This window comes from Agelaius phoeniceus, chromosome 6 (assembly GCF_051311805.1).
Source record: "Agelaius phoeniceus isolate bAgePho1 chromosome 6, bAgePho1.hap1, whole genome shotgun sequence".
Lineage (NCBI taxonomy): Eukaryota > Metazoa > Chordata > Aves > Passeriformes > Icteridae > Agelaius > Agelaius phoeniceus.
The window spans coordinates 53,232,957-53,250,774 of NC_135270.1; the positions used below are offsets into that span (position 1 = coordinate 53,232,957).

Sequence of the window (17,818 nt, forward strand, 5' to 3'; positions counted from 1 at the left end):
GTAGCAACAAATTTTTAAACCAGAGACTGGTTTTAGGTCATGATTTCTAAGTGATGGCAATTTCACTGTGCTCATCTGAGAAGCTGTAGGATTCCTGTCTTTATTGACTTGTATTGTTGTGGTGTTAAGGAGTTCCTTCCTTCTCCAGATCACTGAGTTGGTGCACCAGAGAGATGTTACAAGATCACTGATCAAAAGCAAGATCGACAACTCCAAATCCTTCGAGTGGCTCAGCCAAATGCGGTTCTACTTTGACCCAAAGCAGACAGATGTGTTGCAGCAGCTCTCCATTCAGATGGCAAATGCCAAATTCAATTATGGATTCGAGTACCTTGGGGTTCAGGATAAGCTGGTGCAGACTCCTCTCACTGACCGCTGCTACCTGACAATGACACAGGCCCTGGAGGCAAGACTTGGAGGATCACCATTTGGTAAGTTTGTGAGACAAGTGTATAAAATTCTTATCTTCTCTTATATAAGAATGAGTGGGTTAGGTCACTTAAAGAATCACCAGTGAGGAATCAGTAAAGGCAGGTTTAAATATGAATTTGTAAAAGCACAACACGTATGGCAAGGTTCATTCTATTACTTACTATATAGATAAAGCACACAAGGAAAAATCTGATGAAAATAAGTCTAAAATGGTGTATGTGGAGACTGGGGACACAGAAAGAAAAGCAGGGATAACAGTAAGGGATGCAAAGGGGTAAGGGAGATTGCTATTGTGTTACAAGGGTCAGAGTGGACTCCCTTGCCAAACTTCACTTCAGACTGGATCAAGTCAAGGTCTAAAGGATTTAGCAAAACTTAATTACCTAATCAATACAATAATAGCAGTACTTGAACAATTTATTAATTTAAAACAAAATTATTCAGTAGGATTTTCTATAAGCACAGCAGTAATTTGATCAAAAAGTTTAGATTAATTATGGACCTAAATTGGCAACAGTTGAAAGGCACACAGACATGAAGTATGTGCAAAGGTATACCTATGAAAAACTCACCTTAAATTCAGTGAAATACATCAGATGCCTTTGCAGCTCTCCAGAGATGAAGGGTTGGGTCTCAGGGAGTGGGGGATATCAGTCCAGGTTCAGTTGTCAACTTTCAATGGCAATCCTCCATTGCAAACTGGAGATGACAAGCTCCAAGAGGCATCCCACTGGGAGGGAGATCCTGGTCACAGCCTGCTGCAGTCTGGGAGATTTCAAAGCGTCTCACTTAGGAACACTGTTTATAGAGTTGCAAAATTACTGATTTTAGTCATCAGTAAATTTCCATCCTGGCCACAATCCGAGTTGGTGGTTGCTGGAACTTTCCTTGAAAAGTCCAACAACAAAAATATTATTCTACTTGTTCTGTTGTTCAGACAGAAAAAAGAGAAGTCTCAAGGCTATTTAAGTAGAAGACAGGAGCTTGTTAGACAAGAAAAGCTGTGGGAGCAGACAGGATTTCTGATAAGCACAAGGGGAGCTAACTGGCGCTGTTAATGTAGGCCAAGGGCTAACATGCATTGCTGAGACTGTGGTGTGGCCTAGGATGGGGTTTAGGGGGTGGACTGGGGAAAGGATGTGCATCCCCACAATGCAGTGTTAACATGAACATGCAGTTTTAACTAAGATGGCAAAGAACAAAATGGTCTTTGGGGGAAGTCAAAAGAGTTTTAGATTTTGTTTGAGCCCTCTTGATTGAACAGGCACCTTCAGAATCCACATGCTGGCAGATTACACAAGTTGGCAGTGCTGTTCAGATGATAAACTCTAAAGCATGTCCATCCCATTTCAAAAACAGGTCCTGCTGGTACTGGTAAAACAGAATCTGTTAAAGCTCTTGGACATCAGCTCGGCCGCTTTGTGTTGGTTTTCAACTGCGATGAAACATTTGACTTCCAGGTAAGCTGTTTGATTAAAACAAGGTAGTCTTTGTTAACAAGCAGTAGGAATCTCTTCAGAACCCTGAAACAGCCAGCAGTGTTTATTTTCAAGATGATTATGTAAAGTCCTAACTGAGCTGGTATCTGTTGGTCATATAGAACCTCTATAACAAAAAAATGCCTAAAGCACAAGTGGGATGGAACATTGCCAAAGCAGAGGTTCTGTGCTTTTGAACAGGTAGTTCTGTAACAGCAAATGGAGGGAAAGGAAGTACAGGGGCAGGGGCTTAAGACTGGCTTTAGGAAAGTATCTTCAACTATGTAGCTTGCATTGATAGGACTAGTTTAATGAGGAATAGATGAGAGTGTGAGATTACTGAAGTAGCTGTACTATTGCCAAATTATCCTTTATAACACAGATGTGCAGTTTACCTCAATGTGTGAAGAATTCTTCAAAACTAAGAAAATTTATCCAGACATTTGAAGATTATTGACATCTTCAAACTGAGAACCAGATGAAATGTCTCTAAACTGTAACACAGCAAATTATCTTAAAATGAAATCCTTGGTCAAGTGTATAGATAAAAAACAATATAAAACGTGGACAAGGAAGCACTAAACTTTATGGATTCTGCCTGGTTTTTTTCCTCTGCAGCTGTAATTTGACCAGATCATAATGCCATTTAACCAGCATTTGGCTTGTAGGGGTGACTGTAAGAAAATGCCTAGGGAGTATTAATATCACAGATAATGTGATCCTCCTTTCCCCAGCTCACTTCCTCCCTCTGACAGTTAGAACAGTCAGGATGTCCCAGTGGGAGTGTGTTACTCTCTTCATGCTCCAGTGAACCTTTTTTAATGTACCATTTCTCCCCTTAAATCCACTTACACTCTTGGTTCTATAACATCTTTACCAAATTGTTACACTGTGCACTATGCACTTCATGAAAGGGCAGCTTCTTTTTGTCTTTTTTCAACGATTCCTAAGTACTTGTAGCAGAAAAGACAGTGAATAATTGATTCCTATTTATCTGAAACCAGTACATTGCAGACCTCCATCATGTTCCCTCTAAGAATCTTACCTTAAAGGTTGTTCTGTATGTAGAAAGGTTATCATACTCTGGCCATCCAATTTGCTCTTCTGAAATGTTTTGTAATTCTTGTACCCTCCTTGCGATAATGGACTAGAACTGCACCTGATGTTAATGGTATCTGCAAACAAAACATTATGCAGCAGACTTAGTTTGCCTATTTTGGAAGGACTGCAGTACAGTGTGAAGTAATAGGGAGCTATGATCTGTGGTTCTGTGAAGCAGTGAAGGCTGAACTTCAGAACCCTTTCATAACTCTTACAATACTACAAATACAGTAACCTACAAATAAATGCAGCTTCTTCTGCCTTGGATGCATTGTAGAAAGTGCTCTTCTCTGCTTCTTTTGCCAATGCAATTGAGTGAATTTTCCCCTCTCTGTGCAGGCAATGGGACGCATCTTTGTGGGACTTTGCCAAGTGGGCGCATGGGGCTGCTTTGATGAGTTCAACAGACTGGAGGAGAGGATGCTCTCTGCAGTTTCACAGCAAGTTCAGTGCATCCAGGAAGCCTTGAGAGAGCATTCCAACCCCAACTATGACAAGAGTATGTAATTCTTCTCTAACATCCTTCATGCTTCTCTAACATCCTTCATGTTCTGTTGCTCAGCTATGTTTCTTTAAAACTGTGCAAGGATGAAGCTACTTTATGTCAAAACTTAAATATCTGATGTCACTTTCAGCTGGGAGAAATTCATATTGTTTGAGTTGCAGTACTAGAGAACTTGCTGTTCTTTACTGTAGGAAACTAAAATAGAATAATGTATGACTTCAGTTCTCAGAGTGATGGATCACTGACTCCGGTATAACTAAATGCACTCTCTTTTCAGCTGCAACACCCATTACCTGTGAGCTGCTGAACAAACAAGTCAAAGTGAGCCCTGACATGGCTATCTTCATCACCATGAATCCTGGCTATGCAGGCAGATCCAATCTGCCTGACAATTTGAAGAAGTTGTTCCGTAGCTTGGCAATGACAAAACCAGACCGTCAGTTGATTGCCCAGGTCATGCTGTACTCCCAAGGTTTCCGTACTGCTGAAGTTCTTGCCAATAAGATAGTACCATTCTTCAAGTGAGTAACAAGTTTGGTTGCAGTCAGTAATAATAGAACTTACTTCAAAGCTGTAATATTCTCCACAACTCACTAAGCACATTGTGCAGCAGTCATTTCAAGCCAAAGTTTCAAGTAAAGAATGACATTTACTGAGTGTTATGTTGTTTCATACTGAGAATCAAATTGAATTTTGTCTCTTGTGCTTCTTAGGCTTTGTGATGAACAGCTGTCCTCCCAAAGTCACTATGATTTTGGCCTGAGAGCACTGAAGAGTGTGCTGGTTAGTGCAGGTAATGTGAAGAGGGAGAGGATTCAGAAGATAAAGCGGGAGAAGGAAGAGCGTGGGGAAGTCGTTGATGAGGGAGAAATCGCTGAGAACTTGCCAGAGCAAGAGGTAATGTGTGTGCAAAGATTTTTACTTTTGTGATAGAGGATGCACACTAAACAAAGAAAGTTACCCTTCAGTGTTTGCCATTTAGTATTAAGCCATGTGAACAAAATAATGTTAGTTACCAAAGGTAATTTGATAGCTTAAAAGCACCAAGTTAAACATGTCTTCTAAGTCCCTGAATCATAGTGAGAAAATTATTCAGATGAGGTGGTGCATCCATGACATTTATTGCTGCACAGCGTCTCAGCAATTAATGCCAAAAGCATAATGAAGAGACTCAAAAAGGACTTGCATAAACTGAAAATCACTAGAAAATCACTGGATAGTTCCAAAGTTGAAACCACATCAACAGTCGTTTTGACTAAGACTACCCTGGTCTGGTACTTATCAGTAAATTATTTAGTGAAGTTTTCCTTGTCAAACATGTTTGGTAAAGTGAACTTAACAAATCTTCAATGAAATGTGACTCTCTCTCTCTCTGCAGATCCTGATCCAAAGTGTATGTGAAACTATGGTGCCAAAACTGGTTGCAGAAGACATTCCACTGCTGTTCAGTCTCCTTTCTGATGTATTCCCTGGAGTGCAGTATCACCGTGGAGAGATGACAGCCTTGAGAGAGGAACTTAAGAAAGTGTGTCAGGAAATGTACCTTACCTATGGTGATGGAGAAGAAGTTGGTGGCATGTGGGTTGAAAAGGTAAAATATAAAACTGAAAATGTACAGTTGAAGTTTATGTAAAAGACTAAATTTCCTTTTATATTATGAAAAGTTGAAAGCTTTTAAATTTTTCTTGTCTTAAACAAACTGTACCTAAAAGCTTAGATTACCTGCTGAAGTTAATTGGTACATTATTGTGTCACAGGTTCTTCAGCTGTATCAGATTACACAGATAAATCATGGTTTGATGATGGTTGGTCCCTCTGGAAGTGGAAAGAGCATGGCCTGGAGAGTACTGCTGAAGGCCCTTGAACGGCTGGAGGGTGTGGAAGGTGTTGCTCACATTATAGATCCAAAAGCAATCAGCAAAGATCACCTCTATGGTACTTTGGATCCAAATACCAGGGAATGGACAGATGGCTTGTTTACACATGTTCTGAGAAAGTAAGTCTGTAATAACACAAATACAGAATGTCTGGTACATTTGTGCCTAGGATAAACTCACCTTAATTCTCTCCTTCAATGAATATTTTCTTTAATATAGAATCATAGACAATGTGAGAGGTGAACTACAAAAACGTCAGTGGATTATCTTTGATGGTGATGTAGACCCTGAATGGGTTGAGAACTTGAACTCTGTTCTGGATGACAACAAACTTCTGACTCTGCCAAATGGAGAACGTCTCAGCCTCCCACCAAATGTAATGTTACTTTTTTTATATTGTGTTTATGTGCTGTGTATAAGCTTGTTGGTTTAATTTAATATGTACTAGTGTTGTGCCTCTTTCTCATCACAAGCAAAGTAGTACCGAGTTCAGATTGTGGTTTGCTGGAGTACAGGGTTTTTGTGGAAACATTTCATGTTACACTTACTCTGACCTTATAAAACAAAATGGGAATTGTGTAGGTCTTATGGTAAATGTCAATAACGATGAACTTACCTTAGGGGAGAGTATAATGCTGATGTTAATTATTCAGAGTCTAAATGCAAATCTGCATATTTTAAAAGCTCTCTGTTTTTTCAGGGAAAGAGTGTTTGTATTGTTTTGGTTGATTGTTTTTACTCCTAAATGTTGTTTTAAATTTCTTTTTTCAGGTGCGTATCATGTTTGAAGTACAGGATCTGAAATACGCCACTTTGGCTACTGTGTCAAGGTGTGGTATGGTCTGGTTCAGTGAGGATGTTCTCAGTACAGACATGATATTCAATAACTTCCTGGCCAGACTAAGAAGTATTCCTCTGGATGAAGGTGAGGAGGAAGCTCAGCGCAGGCGAAAGGGCAAAGAAGATGAAGGAGAAGAAGCAGCATCCCCAATGTTGCAGGTATAACTTGGATTTCATTATGGGATAAAGTAGTAAAAATGCTTGTATCACAGGTACACCATAGTAGAATTTATGACAGTAGAATTTATGACAGTAGAATTTATCTCTTTATCAAAGAAAAGCTGACTTCCTCTTTACATATTTTTCCTTTTTATTTTTTTTTTAATATGAAGCATTTCAAACCTTAAAAAAAACCTTTTCTTTCTGCCTGGTAGTCCAATGAGAAGCAAACACTTAGAGCAGTGTTTATCTCCCCCAACAGATTCAGAGAGATGCTGCAACAATAATGCAGCCATATTTCACATCCAACGGCCTGGTGACCAAGGCGCTTGAGCACGCCTTCAAGCTGGAGCACATCATGGACCTGACGCGCCTGCGCTGCCTGGGCTCCCTGTTCTCCATGTTGCACCAGGCGTGCCGCAACGTGGCCCAGTACAACGCCAACCACCCCGACTTCCCGATGCAGATAGACCAGCTGGAGCGTTACATCCAGGTAAATGCAGCCTGGATGACTGCATTAGTGACTCCTGTGTTTGCCTAGATTGAGTTACTCACTGGGCTTTGTTCCCTTACTCTAAAACCAATAGCTGCTGCTCTTGCTTCTTACAGAGGTACCTGGTGTATGCCATACTGTGGTCTCTCTCTGGAGACAGTCGTTTGAAAATGAGAGCGGAGCTGGGAGAGTACATTAGGAGAATCACCACTGTGCCACTGCCAACTGCACCCAACATACCTATCATTGACTATGAGGTAAACCTTTCTTGTGCTAGAAATGTTGCTCTTTCATTTTCTTAAAAGCTTGCTTTAGATTTTGGAGGCAAACCTGGAGAATAAGCTGCTAGACTGTCTAAAATTTTACAGTTTCACACTTCAACAAACACATCAAATTTGATGTCACTTAAAAAAATTAATTTAACTAAAGTTGAGCTGGATTCCTCTTCTAAATTGTCTAATCATGTTTTTGTACTTCTAGGTGTCCATTACAGGTGAATGGGTGCCATGGCAATCCAAAGTTCCTCAAATTGAAGTTGAAACACACAAAGTTGCAGCTCCTGATGTTGTAGTGCCAACCCTAGATACAGTTCGCCATGAAGCATTGCTGTACACTTGGCTGGCAGAACACAAACCTCTGGTGCTCTGTGGACCACCAGGATCTGGAAAGACCATGACCCTGTTCAGTGCTCTCAGAGCTCTGCCTGACATGGAGGTACACAAGAGACGTGTGTGTGTATGTGTGTGTGTGTGCACATTGGGTGTGTGAATTACAGAGTAGTACCGTGTCTTTAATCCTTTTAAGATTAAAGATAGCATGGAACTTATTTCCTAGCTGAAACTCAGTGATAGCTTCACCTCAGTCAGTCATGTGTATATATAGTAAAAAATAAAACTCATGTTGAGAATGCAAATTCATTTCTCAAGTTCCTTAGCCTAAATCATTTCTTCTTTCTTCCTTTGCCACTTCAGTAACAGAGGAGCATTCTTGCATTCAGTATTTAAAAATACTGTGCATATGTTTAAGAGTAGCTCTCATCCTTCAGTGTATTGTATTTAGGTGGAGTGACAGTTACATGAGGCTGTCATGTTCAAAACAGGGTTGGGCAAGAAGCTTTGCTGCATGGTAAATTGAGAACCTGCAGTGGGAAGCAAGGAGTATCTAGGCTGTACATAGCTGTATATATGTGGTAATATACCTGTAATGTGGATGGTGTATATACTTGATTCTGAACAGCCAAGCATACCTGTTTCCAGGACTCTTGATGCACTCTCTTTCAGTCCTTAGTGTATTTTAATTTTTTTTTCCACTGTACTCTTTTTAAGGTGGTTGGACTCAACTTTTCAAGTGCTACCACTCCAGAACTGCTGCTGAAAACTTTTGATCACTACTGTGAATACAGGCGTACCCCTAATGGAGTGGTGCTGGCTCCTGTGCAGTTAGGAAAGTGGCTGGTGCTGTTCTGTGATGAAATCAACTTGCCAGATATGGACAAGTATGGCACACAGAGAGTCATATCCTTCATTAGACAGGTTTGTTTTTCTTTGTAATCAACTGTATCAGAACAGCTACTTACAGAGAAATAAAACGTTCCATTGATTTGATTTTATTTTTATGTTTTTGTTCCAGATGGTGGAACATGGAGGATTCTACCGTACATCTGACCAGACATGGGTGAAACTGGAGAGAATTCAGTTTGTTGGTGCATGTAATCCACCTACTGATCCTGGAAGAAAGCCTCTGTCTCATAGGTAATGTGTCTAGTAAATTCTAGGTAACAATGGAATAGGAATCAAAACTGAAGCATTGATTATATAATCTGTTCTTAATACACTTGTTTAACAACAGCTGTGCTGAAATTTTGTTCCTTGCTTTTGCACTATCTGCTGCTTGGTTCTTACTGTGAAAGCCCAGCAGTGGACTCAGTATTAGGCTGTTGAATCACCTGTCTGAAACCCTTGAGAATGGGAGCAATCAAACCAGCTACAGCTGCTGTTGATGGTTTTGAATCAAGCAGTTCTTTAATTTTGGCAAAAGATAACCAAGAGAATACAGATAGTAATTTGACTTTCTGTACTGTGTAATATGCTAATCTTTCAGATTTTTACGACATGTTCCTGTGGTTTATGTGGACTATCCTGGACCAGCTTCACTTACTCAGATATATGGAACATTCAACCGTGCAATGCTGAGGCTGATCCCATCACTGCGCACGTATGCAGAGCCTCTCACTGCTGCTATGGTAGAATTCTACACAATGTCTCAGGTAACTTGTTAAGTGCAACTCCAAACTCCACTTAGAATGCTTTCTTCTATGCTTCATTTAACATGAGTTGTTAGCCTTTCACATGGATAATATGTGTACAAGAACTCAACTAATTACTTGAGTTCTGGCAAAAATGAATTATGCTGTCACAGTAATATCTTGTAATGCCAAGTCCTGTAAAAAATACAGTGCAACTTTGAGATAAAGTAGCTAATTAAGTTTAAATTTTTAGGAGAGATTCACTCAAGACACACAGCCACACTACATCTACTCACCTCGTGAAATGACTCGGTGGGTGAGAGGTATATTTGAAGCATTAAGACCACTGGAAACCTTACCAGTTGAAGGCCTTATCAGGATTTGGGCCCACGAAGCCTTACGTCTCTTCCAGGACAGGTAAAAAATTCATGAGCTGGGGAAGCAAAACCATAAAAAGTTGCCTACTCCTTGCCAACTTTCATTAGAACATCAGACTAAAGTGTGTTTTATGTTAAATAACTGGAATACCAGTGAGAATATTTCATTTCGCTGCAGCTTGACTCTCTTAGGAGTTGTATCTGTACAAAGCAAAAATACACTTCAGCCATAGTGCTGCCATGTGGTGTGATTATATTCTTCCCATTACAGAGGATTGTACTCACTGACTTAATTCTTTATCCAGACTTGTGGAAGATGAGGAGAGGCGCTGGACTGATGAGAACATTGACATGGTTGCTCTGAAACACTTCCCCAACATTGACAAAGAAAAGGCTATGAGCAGACCTATCTTGTACAGCAACTGGCTGTCAAAGGCAAGTCAAAGTTTAAGAAAAAATAAACCCTGAAATTAAATAAGTTTGATGCAATTGAGTGATGCAGCTCTTATGACCATATTAAAGTGATAATCATTGCCCATCATGCTGTTAAATCGATCTTCAATAAATTTTTAATATTATTATCTGAAGTGAACTCTGCCACAAATTTAATACCTGTTTTGCCAGGGATGCTATTGTAAGAGCCACAGTGGAATGTAAAGGCAGTATAAAATAATATGTCTCAATAATACTGTGACACTACCAGATGACAGTTATTCCTTTTGGAATCTCTTGGATTAGGCAATGACCCTTGAGCAATACTGATATTACACATTTTCTGGTGACCTGTTTCTTATAATCTGAAATTATCCATCTGGGTAAGTTGTACAAATCCTGGTGAGTTTAGGCAAAAGTCCACCTAGCTCACTGCTCATCTCTGACCAATAGTAAATGACTAGGAAATGCTGTTCAAAATAAACTGGGGAAGGGATTTAGTCTGTAGTGCTACTTCCCAGTCTCTTTGGTAACTGGCAGCACAGGCTCAGCCTATGGTAGGTTCAGTGCATACAGTGTTTGAACCTCATGCTGCTACCTGTGGCACTCTAGGCAGTGGGCATGTTCCTGTGCAATTTAAATGGCTACATGGTTCTTAAGCTTTTGTAGAGGATTGCTACTTCAAGTATTCTAGTAGTTCTGCTTTGGTGTGCTCATAAATTTACCCCTAAGCAAATTCCCTCGTGTTAACTTCCATACTGTATTGACTGTATTGGTTCTTTTAGGATTATATTCCAGTGGATCAAGAAGAATTGAGAGACTATGTGAAAGCTAGGCTTAAAGTCTTCTATGAAGAAGAACTTGATGTACCACTTGTCCTGTTCAATGAAGTCTTGGATCATGTGTTAAGAATTGACCGGTAAGTTCAGACTTCCATTGCTGCTCATATAAGCAGTATGTAGAATTACTCTAAACCAGAATAGCCTCAGAACAGAGTAAGAATGGAGCATGGTCTCATTGATATCTTTAGAAAATATACTGCCAGCCTTCAGATAGCAGGATCCTATCTGGAAAGGTGTGTCAGTTTTGGTGCTAACTTGAAGCTTAGATGTTCTAGGAAATGCTTCAGTAAGTTGCTAACACTTATCAATCACACCTGGTTGTGTTCTTTTTCAGAATTTTCCGTCAGCCTCAGGGCCACTTGCTGCTAATTGGAGTCAGTGGAGCAGGGAAAACTACCCTGTCAAGATTTGTTGCCTGGATGAATGGTTTGAGTGTCTACCAAATCAAGGTTGGTGTGCTAAGTTTACTTCTAAAATCCTGTGAGTCAAAACTCCCACTTACATATTGACCCCTAAAATCCCATTAAAAGCTAAACCAAAATGTTAATGACCAATGTAAACTCGTACCAGGTTCACAGAAAATACACAGGTGAAGATTTTGATGAAGACCTCAGGACAGTGTTGAGACGCTCTGGCTGCAAAAATGAAAAAATAGCTTTTATTATGGATGAGTCAAACGTCTTGGATTCTGGATTCCTGGAGAGAATGAACACTCTCCTAGCCAATGGAGAGGTAAGAAGATTTTAAATAAATATTTTTTGCACCTTTTTGCAACCATAAGCTACAACAAAACTTACCCTTTGAATTAGGTTCCTGGTCTCTTTGAAGGAGATGAATATGCTACCCTCATGACTCAGTGTAAAGAAGGAGCACAGAAAGAAGGTTTAATGTTAGATTCACATGAGGAACTCTACAAATGGTTCACCAGCCAAGTTATTCGCAATCTCCATGTAGTGTTCACTATGAACCCATCTTCTGAGGGCCTGAAGGACAGGGCAGCTACCTCTCCTGCTCTCTTCAACAGGTAATTGCTGCATATTCCAATATATTTTACAGGTACCATTAAAACACTGCTTTTGGGGAAGTCTTCACAAATGCTTTGTATTTCAGATGTGTCCTGAACTGGTTTGGAGACTGGTCAACTGAGGCACTGTACCAAGTTGGCAAAGAGTTCACAAGCAAAATGGATCTTGAGAAACCAAATTACATTGTGCCTGATTACATGCCAGTTGTGTATGATAAGCTGCCACAACCACCATCACACAGGGAGGCTATTGTTAATAGCTGTGTGTTTGTTCATCAGACTCTTCACCAGGTATGTTATTACACTGCTTAACTTAGCCTTAACCTCTAGGCCATGGCATCATTGACCAGTTTCCTAAAAACTATGATCCTTGGCATGCAGATAAATTTTAAAACAGTACATACTCTACAATGCTTTGTTCCCTCAAGGCTAATGCTCGGCTGGCGAAACGAGGAGGCAGAACCATGGCAATCACACCACGCCACTATCTGGACTTCATCAACCATTACGCCAACTTGTTCAATGAGAAACGAAGTGAACTGGAGGAACAGCAAATGCATCTGAATGTTGGTCTCAGAAAAATCAAGGAAACAGTTGATCAGGTGTGTATTCTTAAAACTTTGCCCTCTATAAAGCTGGAGTGAGTAAATAGATCTCAATGCTCAATATGAATTCTCTCTTCCATCTTGCAATCAATCTTAGGTGGAAGAATTGCGGCGTGACCTAAGAATAAAGAGTCAGGAGCTGGAAGTGAAAAATGCTGCAGCCAATGACAAGTTGAAAAAGATGGTGAAAGACCAGCAGGAAGCTGAGAAGAAAAAGGTAAAAATTTTTGTTAAATCTCTGTGCATAGGAACTATTTTATTTACAAAACAGAGCCTACAGTCCAAGTACTGGAAGAAGTTCAGCTTCTAAAAAGCAGTATTTTTGTGACATTTTCTTACAGGTTATGAGCCAGGAGATTCAGGAACAGCTGCACAAGCAGCAGGAGGTCATTGCAGACAAGCAGATGAGTGTGAAAGAAGATCTGGACAAGGTGGAGCCTGCTGTCATTGAAGCTCAGAATGGTATGTTAGCACCCCAAGAGATCACACTGTGGTCTTGGATCTAAAATTGGTCTATGGGAATGTGTTTTCTTGTGATCTAGGTTGACCCTGTCTAATAAAAGTGTAGGCTCGTAGCATGGGGCTGAACAGAGTTGAAGAAATCCCTTCTTTTAAATTCACAGTCTTTGAGCTGTGATTTTTGTGCCTTTTTTTTTTCCTTTCCTGTGTGTAATAGTACCAATCTGATTCTTGATACTCCTTCTATGGCTTGTGGCTTAGTTTCTGGCAGGCCAGCTGTAGAAAGACCAGTGATGCCTTGCTGCTGAACAGACAGTATACAGTCAACCTGCCCATTCATTAAACTGTGTAGACAAATCACTGGTTTGAAGGAATCATTTTTAGGCAGCAGAGTCCTGTGCCCATTTGGCAAGCTGACATTCATGAATGTGTTTCTTGTAATATAGTAGTTTTTCAGTAGTATCTGCTTCTCTAATAACCTCATATTCCTTTTTAGAATCTTAAAGCATTTTTGCAGGGTACTCTGCTGGGCTTTGCTAACTTGTTTGTTTTCTTCCCAATCAACACTCTTCATCTTCGTGGCACTGGTTAGCTGTGAAGTCAATAAAGAAGCAGCACTTGGTAGAGGTGCGTTCCATGGCTAATCCCCCTGCAGCAGTGAAGCTGGCCCTGGAGTCCATCTGCCTGCTGTTGGGTGAAAGCACCACTGACTGGAAACAAATACGTTCCATCATCATGAGGGAGAATTTCATTCCAACCATTGTCAACTTCTCTGCTGAGGAAATCAGGTGAAGTGCAACTGTGAGATATTTATGTGAACAAACCATTTACAAAGAACAGAGGGTCTTAACTGGACTTTCCTCTGTGTAATTGCTTTCTTGACTTGACTTCTTTTGACACTTTTGACACTTGACTTCTTTTGACACCAGCTTATTGCACATGGTGAATGTGCAGGTGGTACAGGAAATAAACTGCTGAAGCCAAGGTGTATCATGACAAGGCAAAGCAGCTACTTGTTGTGTGACTTAATGGCATGGTTGCAAAGCATGTGTTGGTGTCCAAAGCCACAGTCAGTTGAAAGTGGTTTTGCAGCAATAACAGACCAGGCTGCTGAGGGCTTTATTCAGCTTAGGAGGTCAGCTTCCTAGCTGGCTCTAACTGTGAGCAGAAGGTCAGACTAGAGACATCTAAATTCCCTTCCAGCTCCAGAGTTGAGCAGTTTGTGAATGACTAATCTTAAAATATTGATAAAATTTTTTTAGCACCTTTAAGCTGTAGTTTCTGAAACAACATGTTGAACATCCCAGCTACTACTCAGCAAAACTGACAGGAAATGTTTCTTGGCAGCTGTGGGAAGGCAGGCTAGACAAAGGGATACTGAGCACCTGTGTGCTGACATAGTGTACTCATGCTGTCTGTAAAAATTTTTCCCCTGCAGTGATGCCATCCGGGAGAAGATGAAGAAAAACTACCTGTCAAATCCAAGTTACAACTATGAAATTGTAAACAGAGCATCACTGGCCTGTGGACCTATGGTGAAATGGGCAATTGCACAGGTAAAGTCAGCTTGAGGAAGCAAAGGCAAGGTGAAAAGAGTGAACCAGAAGGCACATAGCAATGGCTAAAGACTCTGAATTTTCCTTTATTCAGCTGAGTTGCAAGCTATTTTGCCTCAAAGAAATGGTTTAGATGTATGCTGGTTTAGATGAATGCTAATGGGATGTATATATATATAGTGCCCTGTCAGAGAATTACTGGCCAGTCGTGATAGGGCCCCTGCACGGAAAGACTTTGGGTTTACAGTGACCACTGGTGAATACTTTCTGTATGTGATCTTACTCTACAGTACAAGACAGTTCTTCAGTGGAAAATGCAATGCAGTCCTCTTAATGAGACTGCATTTGTGTTGCCTCAGAGTAGGACCCACTCAAGGCAGACTTTTAAGTTTCCTGAAGGAATAAGCTTTGGGAATCTTGCCTCTAGAGTGAGGTACCTAAGAATGGTTTTACTTGCCTGTTGGTGTCCCAATACAGCAAAATTCTTGGCTTGTTAAAACTCTGCCTGCTTGTTATGGCATGATCTAGAGAGACTCTATTTAACTTGAATCTTGCTAACAGGCCCTGTCCTAATTGTTCTGTGGCTTAACTTTATTCATTTCACTGCTGAGAAGAGCAGATTAGCACAGTACTGGCATGGACACCCCGTTGAATATTTATGTAAAACAATGCTGTGCACTTCTTAATGGGGTCTGAACCTTTTGAATGGCTTTGTGTAAATCTACAGCAGTACAAGGATCTTGCAAAAAGCAATTACTTATGTATCTGTGCTTAGTTTAAACTAGAGTCCTAGGGATTGATAAACAATACTGAGATTCTCTTAAGTGGTTATTAATTCTTACACAGGTCAGAAGTACATAAATTTGAAAAGATGCAGTTGATAGTATATACCAGAATGCTGTGGTTCCTGTTAACATGTCATTTTAGAAAGTGGAAAGGTTCTATTTTCCATTTGCAGCTGAACTATGCTGACATGTTGAAAAGAGTGGAGCCTCTACGCAATGAACTGCAGAAGCTGGAGGATGATGCCAAAGACAACCAACAGAAAGCAAATGAAGTGGAGCAGATGATTCGTGACCTTGAGGCCAGTATTGCCCGTTACAAAGAAGAATATGCAGTACTGATTTCGGAGGCTCAAGCTATTAAGGCAGACTTGGCTGCTGTTGAAGCAAAAGTAAGACTTCATATACCAATAATTTTTTATTCTTTGGTCTTTGACAGTCTGAAATTGAATCATTCTTCAAATTTGAGAGTGGACTTGTTTGCTTCCCCTGTGCAGTGCATTTGAGCTGTTTCATCTCTGGGTGTCATGAGGCTTCTCAAGAAGCCTGTCTGAAGTTAGAGAAATACCAACTCGTATTGCTATTTGATTAACAAGACAGTTCTCATAAGGTTTAAAATATATAGAAAGCCTTTGAAAACAGGCATGGATGTAGTGGAATTGTAATGTCTTAACTGGACTTCAAGGAGAGGAGTATGGATTTCTCTATGTACTTGATCTCATCATTAGTATGTTGCTACTCTGCTAGTACTTAGCACTTCTAAGTTCCTTAAGGTAACAGTTAGAATCAACTTAATAAATTAGCACTGAAGAGCCCCAAATTTATCTCGTTCTGAGCTTTTAAATTTAACTTGGGCCTTGAGTCGGAATTTAAGTGTTCTGAGAGACTTGTAATATAAGAACATTTCATCATCTAAAGAATCTCCCTTCACCACTTACTTCTAGGTAAACCGTAGCACAGCTCTTCTGAAGAGTCTTTCTGCTGAACGTGAAAGATGGGAGAAGACAAGTGAAACTTTCAAAAACCAGATGTCCACTATTGCAGGAGATTGTTTACTTTCAGGAGCTTTTATTGCCTATGCTGGCTACTTTGATCAGCAGATGCGTCAGAATCTCTTCACTACGTGGTCTCACCATTTGCAGCAAGCAAATATCCAGGTAAAGATACAGGCATGATAATTAACCGTGAATTGATTTACTGCAGGAGTTAAGCTTTAGGATCGCTAGGTAAAGAATGGAGCTGTTGGAAAGCTGTTGCAGCTTTGTAGAGCTGCACTTGATTAAAATATCTTCACCAGCTGGTTGGAGAATGTCAAGTTAAACATGAACTTTGTTTCCTTCCTGCAGTTCCGCACAGACATCGCAAGGACCGAGTACCTTTCCAACGCCGATGAGCGGCTGCGCTGGCAGGCGAGTTCCCTGCCTGCAGATGACCTGTGCACAGAGAATGCCATCATGCTCAAACGCTTCAACAGGTACTTCATTCTAAGATGTGAAGTTCTTAAGCAACATTCTCGAAGCAGGCAGGGTTTGCACCTATTGAATCACAGTAGCTCCTGCAAAGCACTGTTTCACTGGGGTGTGAAGTTCTAATATTCATAAAAGCTTCTCAACCATGTGTAAACGTAAAAACTTTCATCCACCTTTGCTTGCCGTTTTTGCTTAGCTGTTAAAATAAGTTGGCTTGGACTATTTTGTTATTTGAGTTATTTTGTTGCTCAAAACTGAAGTGAGTCATTGAACCTGCCTCAGCTTAGTGAAGGAATAAACAAGGTTTTAGAGGTGAGACTAATAATGCAATGTAAATTCATAAAACTGCTTAGACACTGTCTGCAGTCAAAACCTAACCAATGAAAGTGTTTTATTGTTAACTTAAGGTATCCATTGATCATCGATCCCTCTGGGCAAGCTACAGAGTTTATCATGAATGAATATAAAGACCGTAAGATAACTCGTACAAGTTTCTTGGATGATGCTTTCAGAAAGAACTTGGAAAGTGCCTTGAGATTTGGTAACCCACTTCTTGTTCAGGTTAGTGGCATGATTGTGTAGAAGCTATTTAAATTCTTGAATTCTGTCCTATGTATTAGAAAAGTTTTCAGTTGTTCTCTTGCATGTAACTAACATGCAGGCAACTTTATTTTCAATTTACAATTTAACAAGTAAACTAGTGATACATGTGGTGTTAGTCCTGAGAAGAATTAGTGAGCTACAAAATCAAAAGAAGTTATTTCCTTTTCCACCATTTCAAGATGAAATTCTTTTATTTTGAAATGATCTTTCCATACTGTAAAATGACTTGCAACCTCTCTGTTCCTTTGTTTTTATGTGCTTTCTCTTGTCACAGACAATGGCAACTAATATGGTTAGTTATCTAGAATTTAATCTGCTCTGAATATCAGGGAGAAATTTCAGTAACATGAAGAAATAGGCAGCTATAAGAATAATTGACTTTCACTTGAAATGGGTATGTTTTTCACTTCTTAGTATAGAAATGGAAAAGATCAGTAACTGTTGCTTGTGCTGTTTAGAATAGGGCTTACCTGCAGTAGAGCTAACAAAATTACAGCCACTAATAATACTTCTCTTCTGTACCTGTGTAGCTCAACTAC

At 40.1% G+C, this 17,818-nt stretch overlaps 1 protein-coding gene across 1 annotated transcript in view; it reads left to right on the top strand.

The window, feature by feature from the left end:
• Positions 1–17,818, top strand: part of DYNC1H1 (dynein cytoplasmic 1 heavy chain 1) — a 44,861-nt gene that overhangs the window by 16,754 nt on the left and 10,289 nt on the right. Inside the window, exons 27-57 of the mRNA XM_054635707.2 lie at positions 149–431; positions 1,792–1,892; positions 3,351–3,510; positions 3,794–4,037; positions 4,230–4,413; positions 4,895–5,107; positions 5,274–5,512; positions 5,613–5,769; positions 6,165–6,392; positions 6,655–6,885; positions 7,002–7,142; positions 7,366–7,599; positions 8,211–8,417; positions 8,515–8,636; positions 8,986–9,151; positions 9,384–9,547; positions 9,813–9,942; positions 10,725–10,858; positions 11,116–11,230; positions 11,352–11,513; positions 11,591–11,805; positions 11,892–12,096; positions 12,234–12,407; positions 12,508–12,627; positions 12,752–12,872; positions 13,462–13,657; positions 14,308–14,425; positions 15,384–15,599; positions 16,152–16,364; positions 16,554–16,681; positions 17,084–17,237. Coding sequence (XP_054491682.2) covers positions 149–431; positions 1,792–1,892; positions 3,351–3,510; positions 3,794–4,037; positions 4,230–4,413; positions 4,895–5,107; positions 5,274–5,512; positions 5,613–5,769; positions 6,165–6,392; positions 6,655–6,885; positions 7,002–7,142; positions 7,366–7,599; positions 8,211–8,417; positions 8,515–8,636; positions 8,986–9,151; positions 9,384–9,547; positions 9,813–9,942; positions 10,725–10,858; positions 11,116–11,230; positions 11,352–11,513; positions 11,591–11,805; positions 11,892–12,096; positions 12,234–12,407; positions 12,508–12,627; positions 12,752–12,872; positions 13,462–13,657; positions 14,308–14,425; positions 15,384–15,599; positions 16,152–16,364; positions 16,554–16,681; positions 17,084–17,237 — 5,475 coding nt within the window. The remainder of the gene's footprint in view (positions 1–148; positions 432–1,791; positions 1,893–3,350; positions 3,511–3,793; positions 4,038–4,229; positions 4,414–4,894; positions 5,108–5,273; positions 5,513–5,612; positions 5,770–6,164; positions 6,393–6,654; positions 6,886–7,001; positions 7,143–7,365; positions 7,600–8,210; positions 8,418–8,514; positions 8,637–8,985; positions 9,152–9,383; positions 9,548–9,812; positions 9,943–10,724; positions 10,859–11,115; positions 11,231–11,351; positions 11,514–11,590; positions 11,806–11,891; positions 12,097–12,233; positions 12,408–12,507; positions 12,628–12,751; positions 12,873–13,461; positions 13,658–14,307; positions 14,426–15,383; positions 15,600–16,151; positions 16,365–16,553; positions 16,682–17,083; positions 17,238–17,818) is intronic.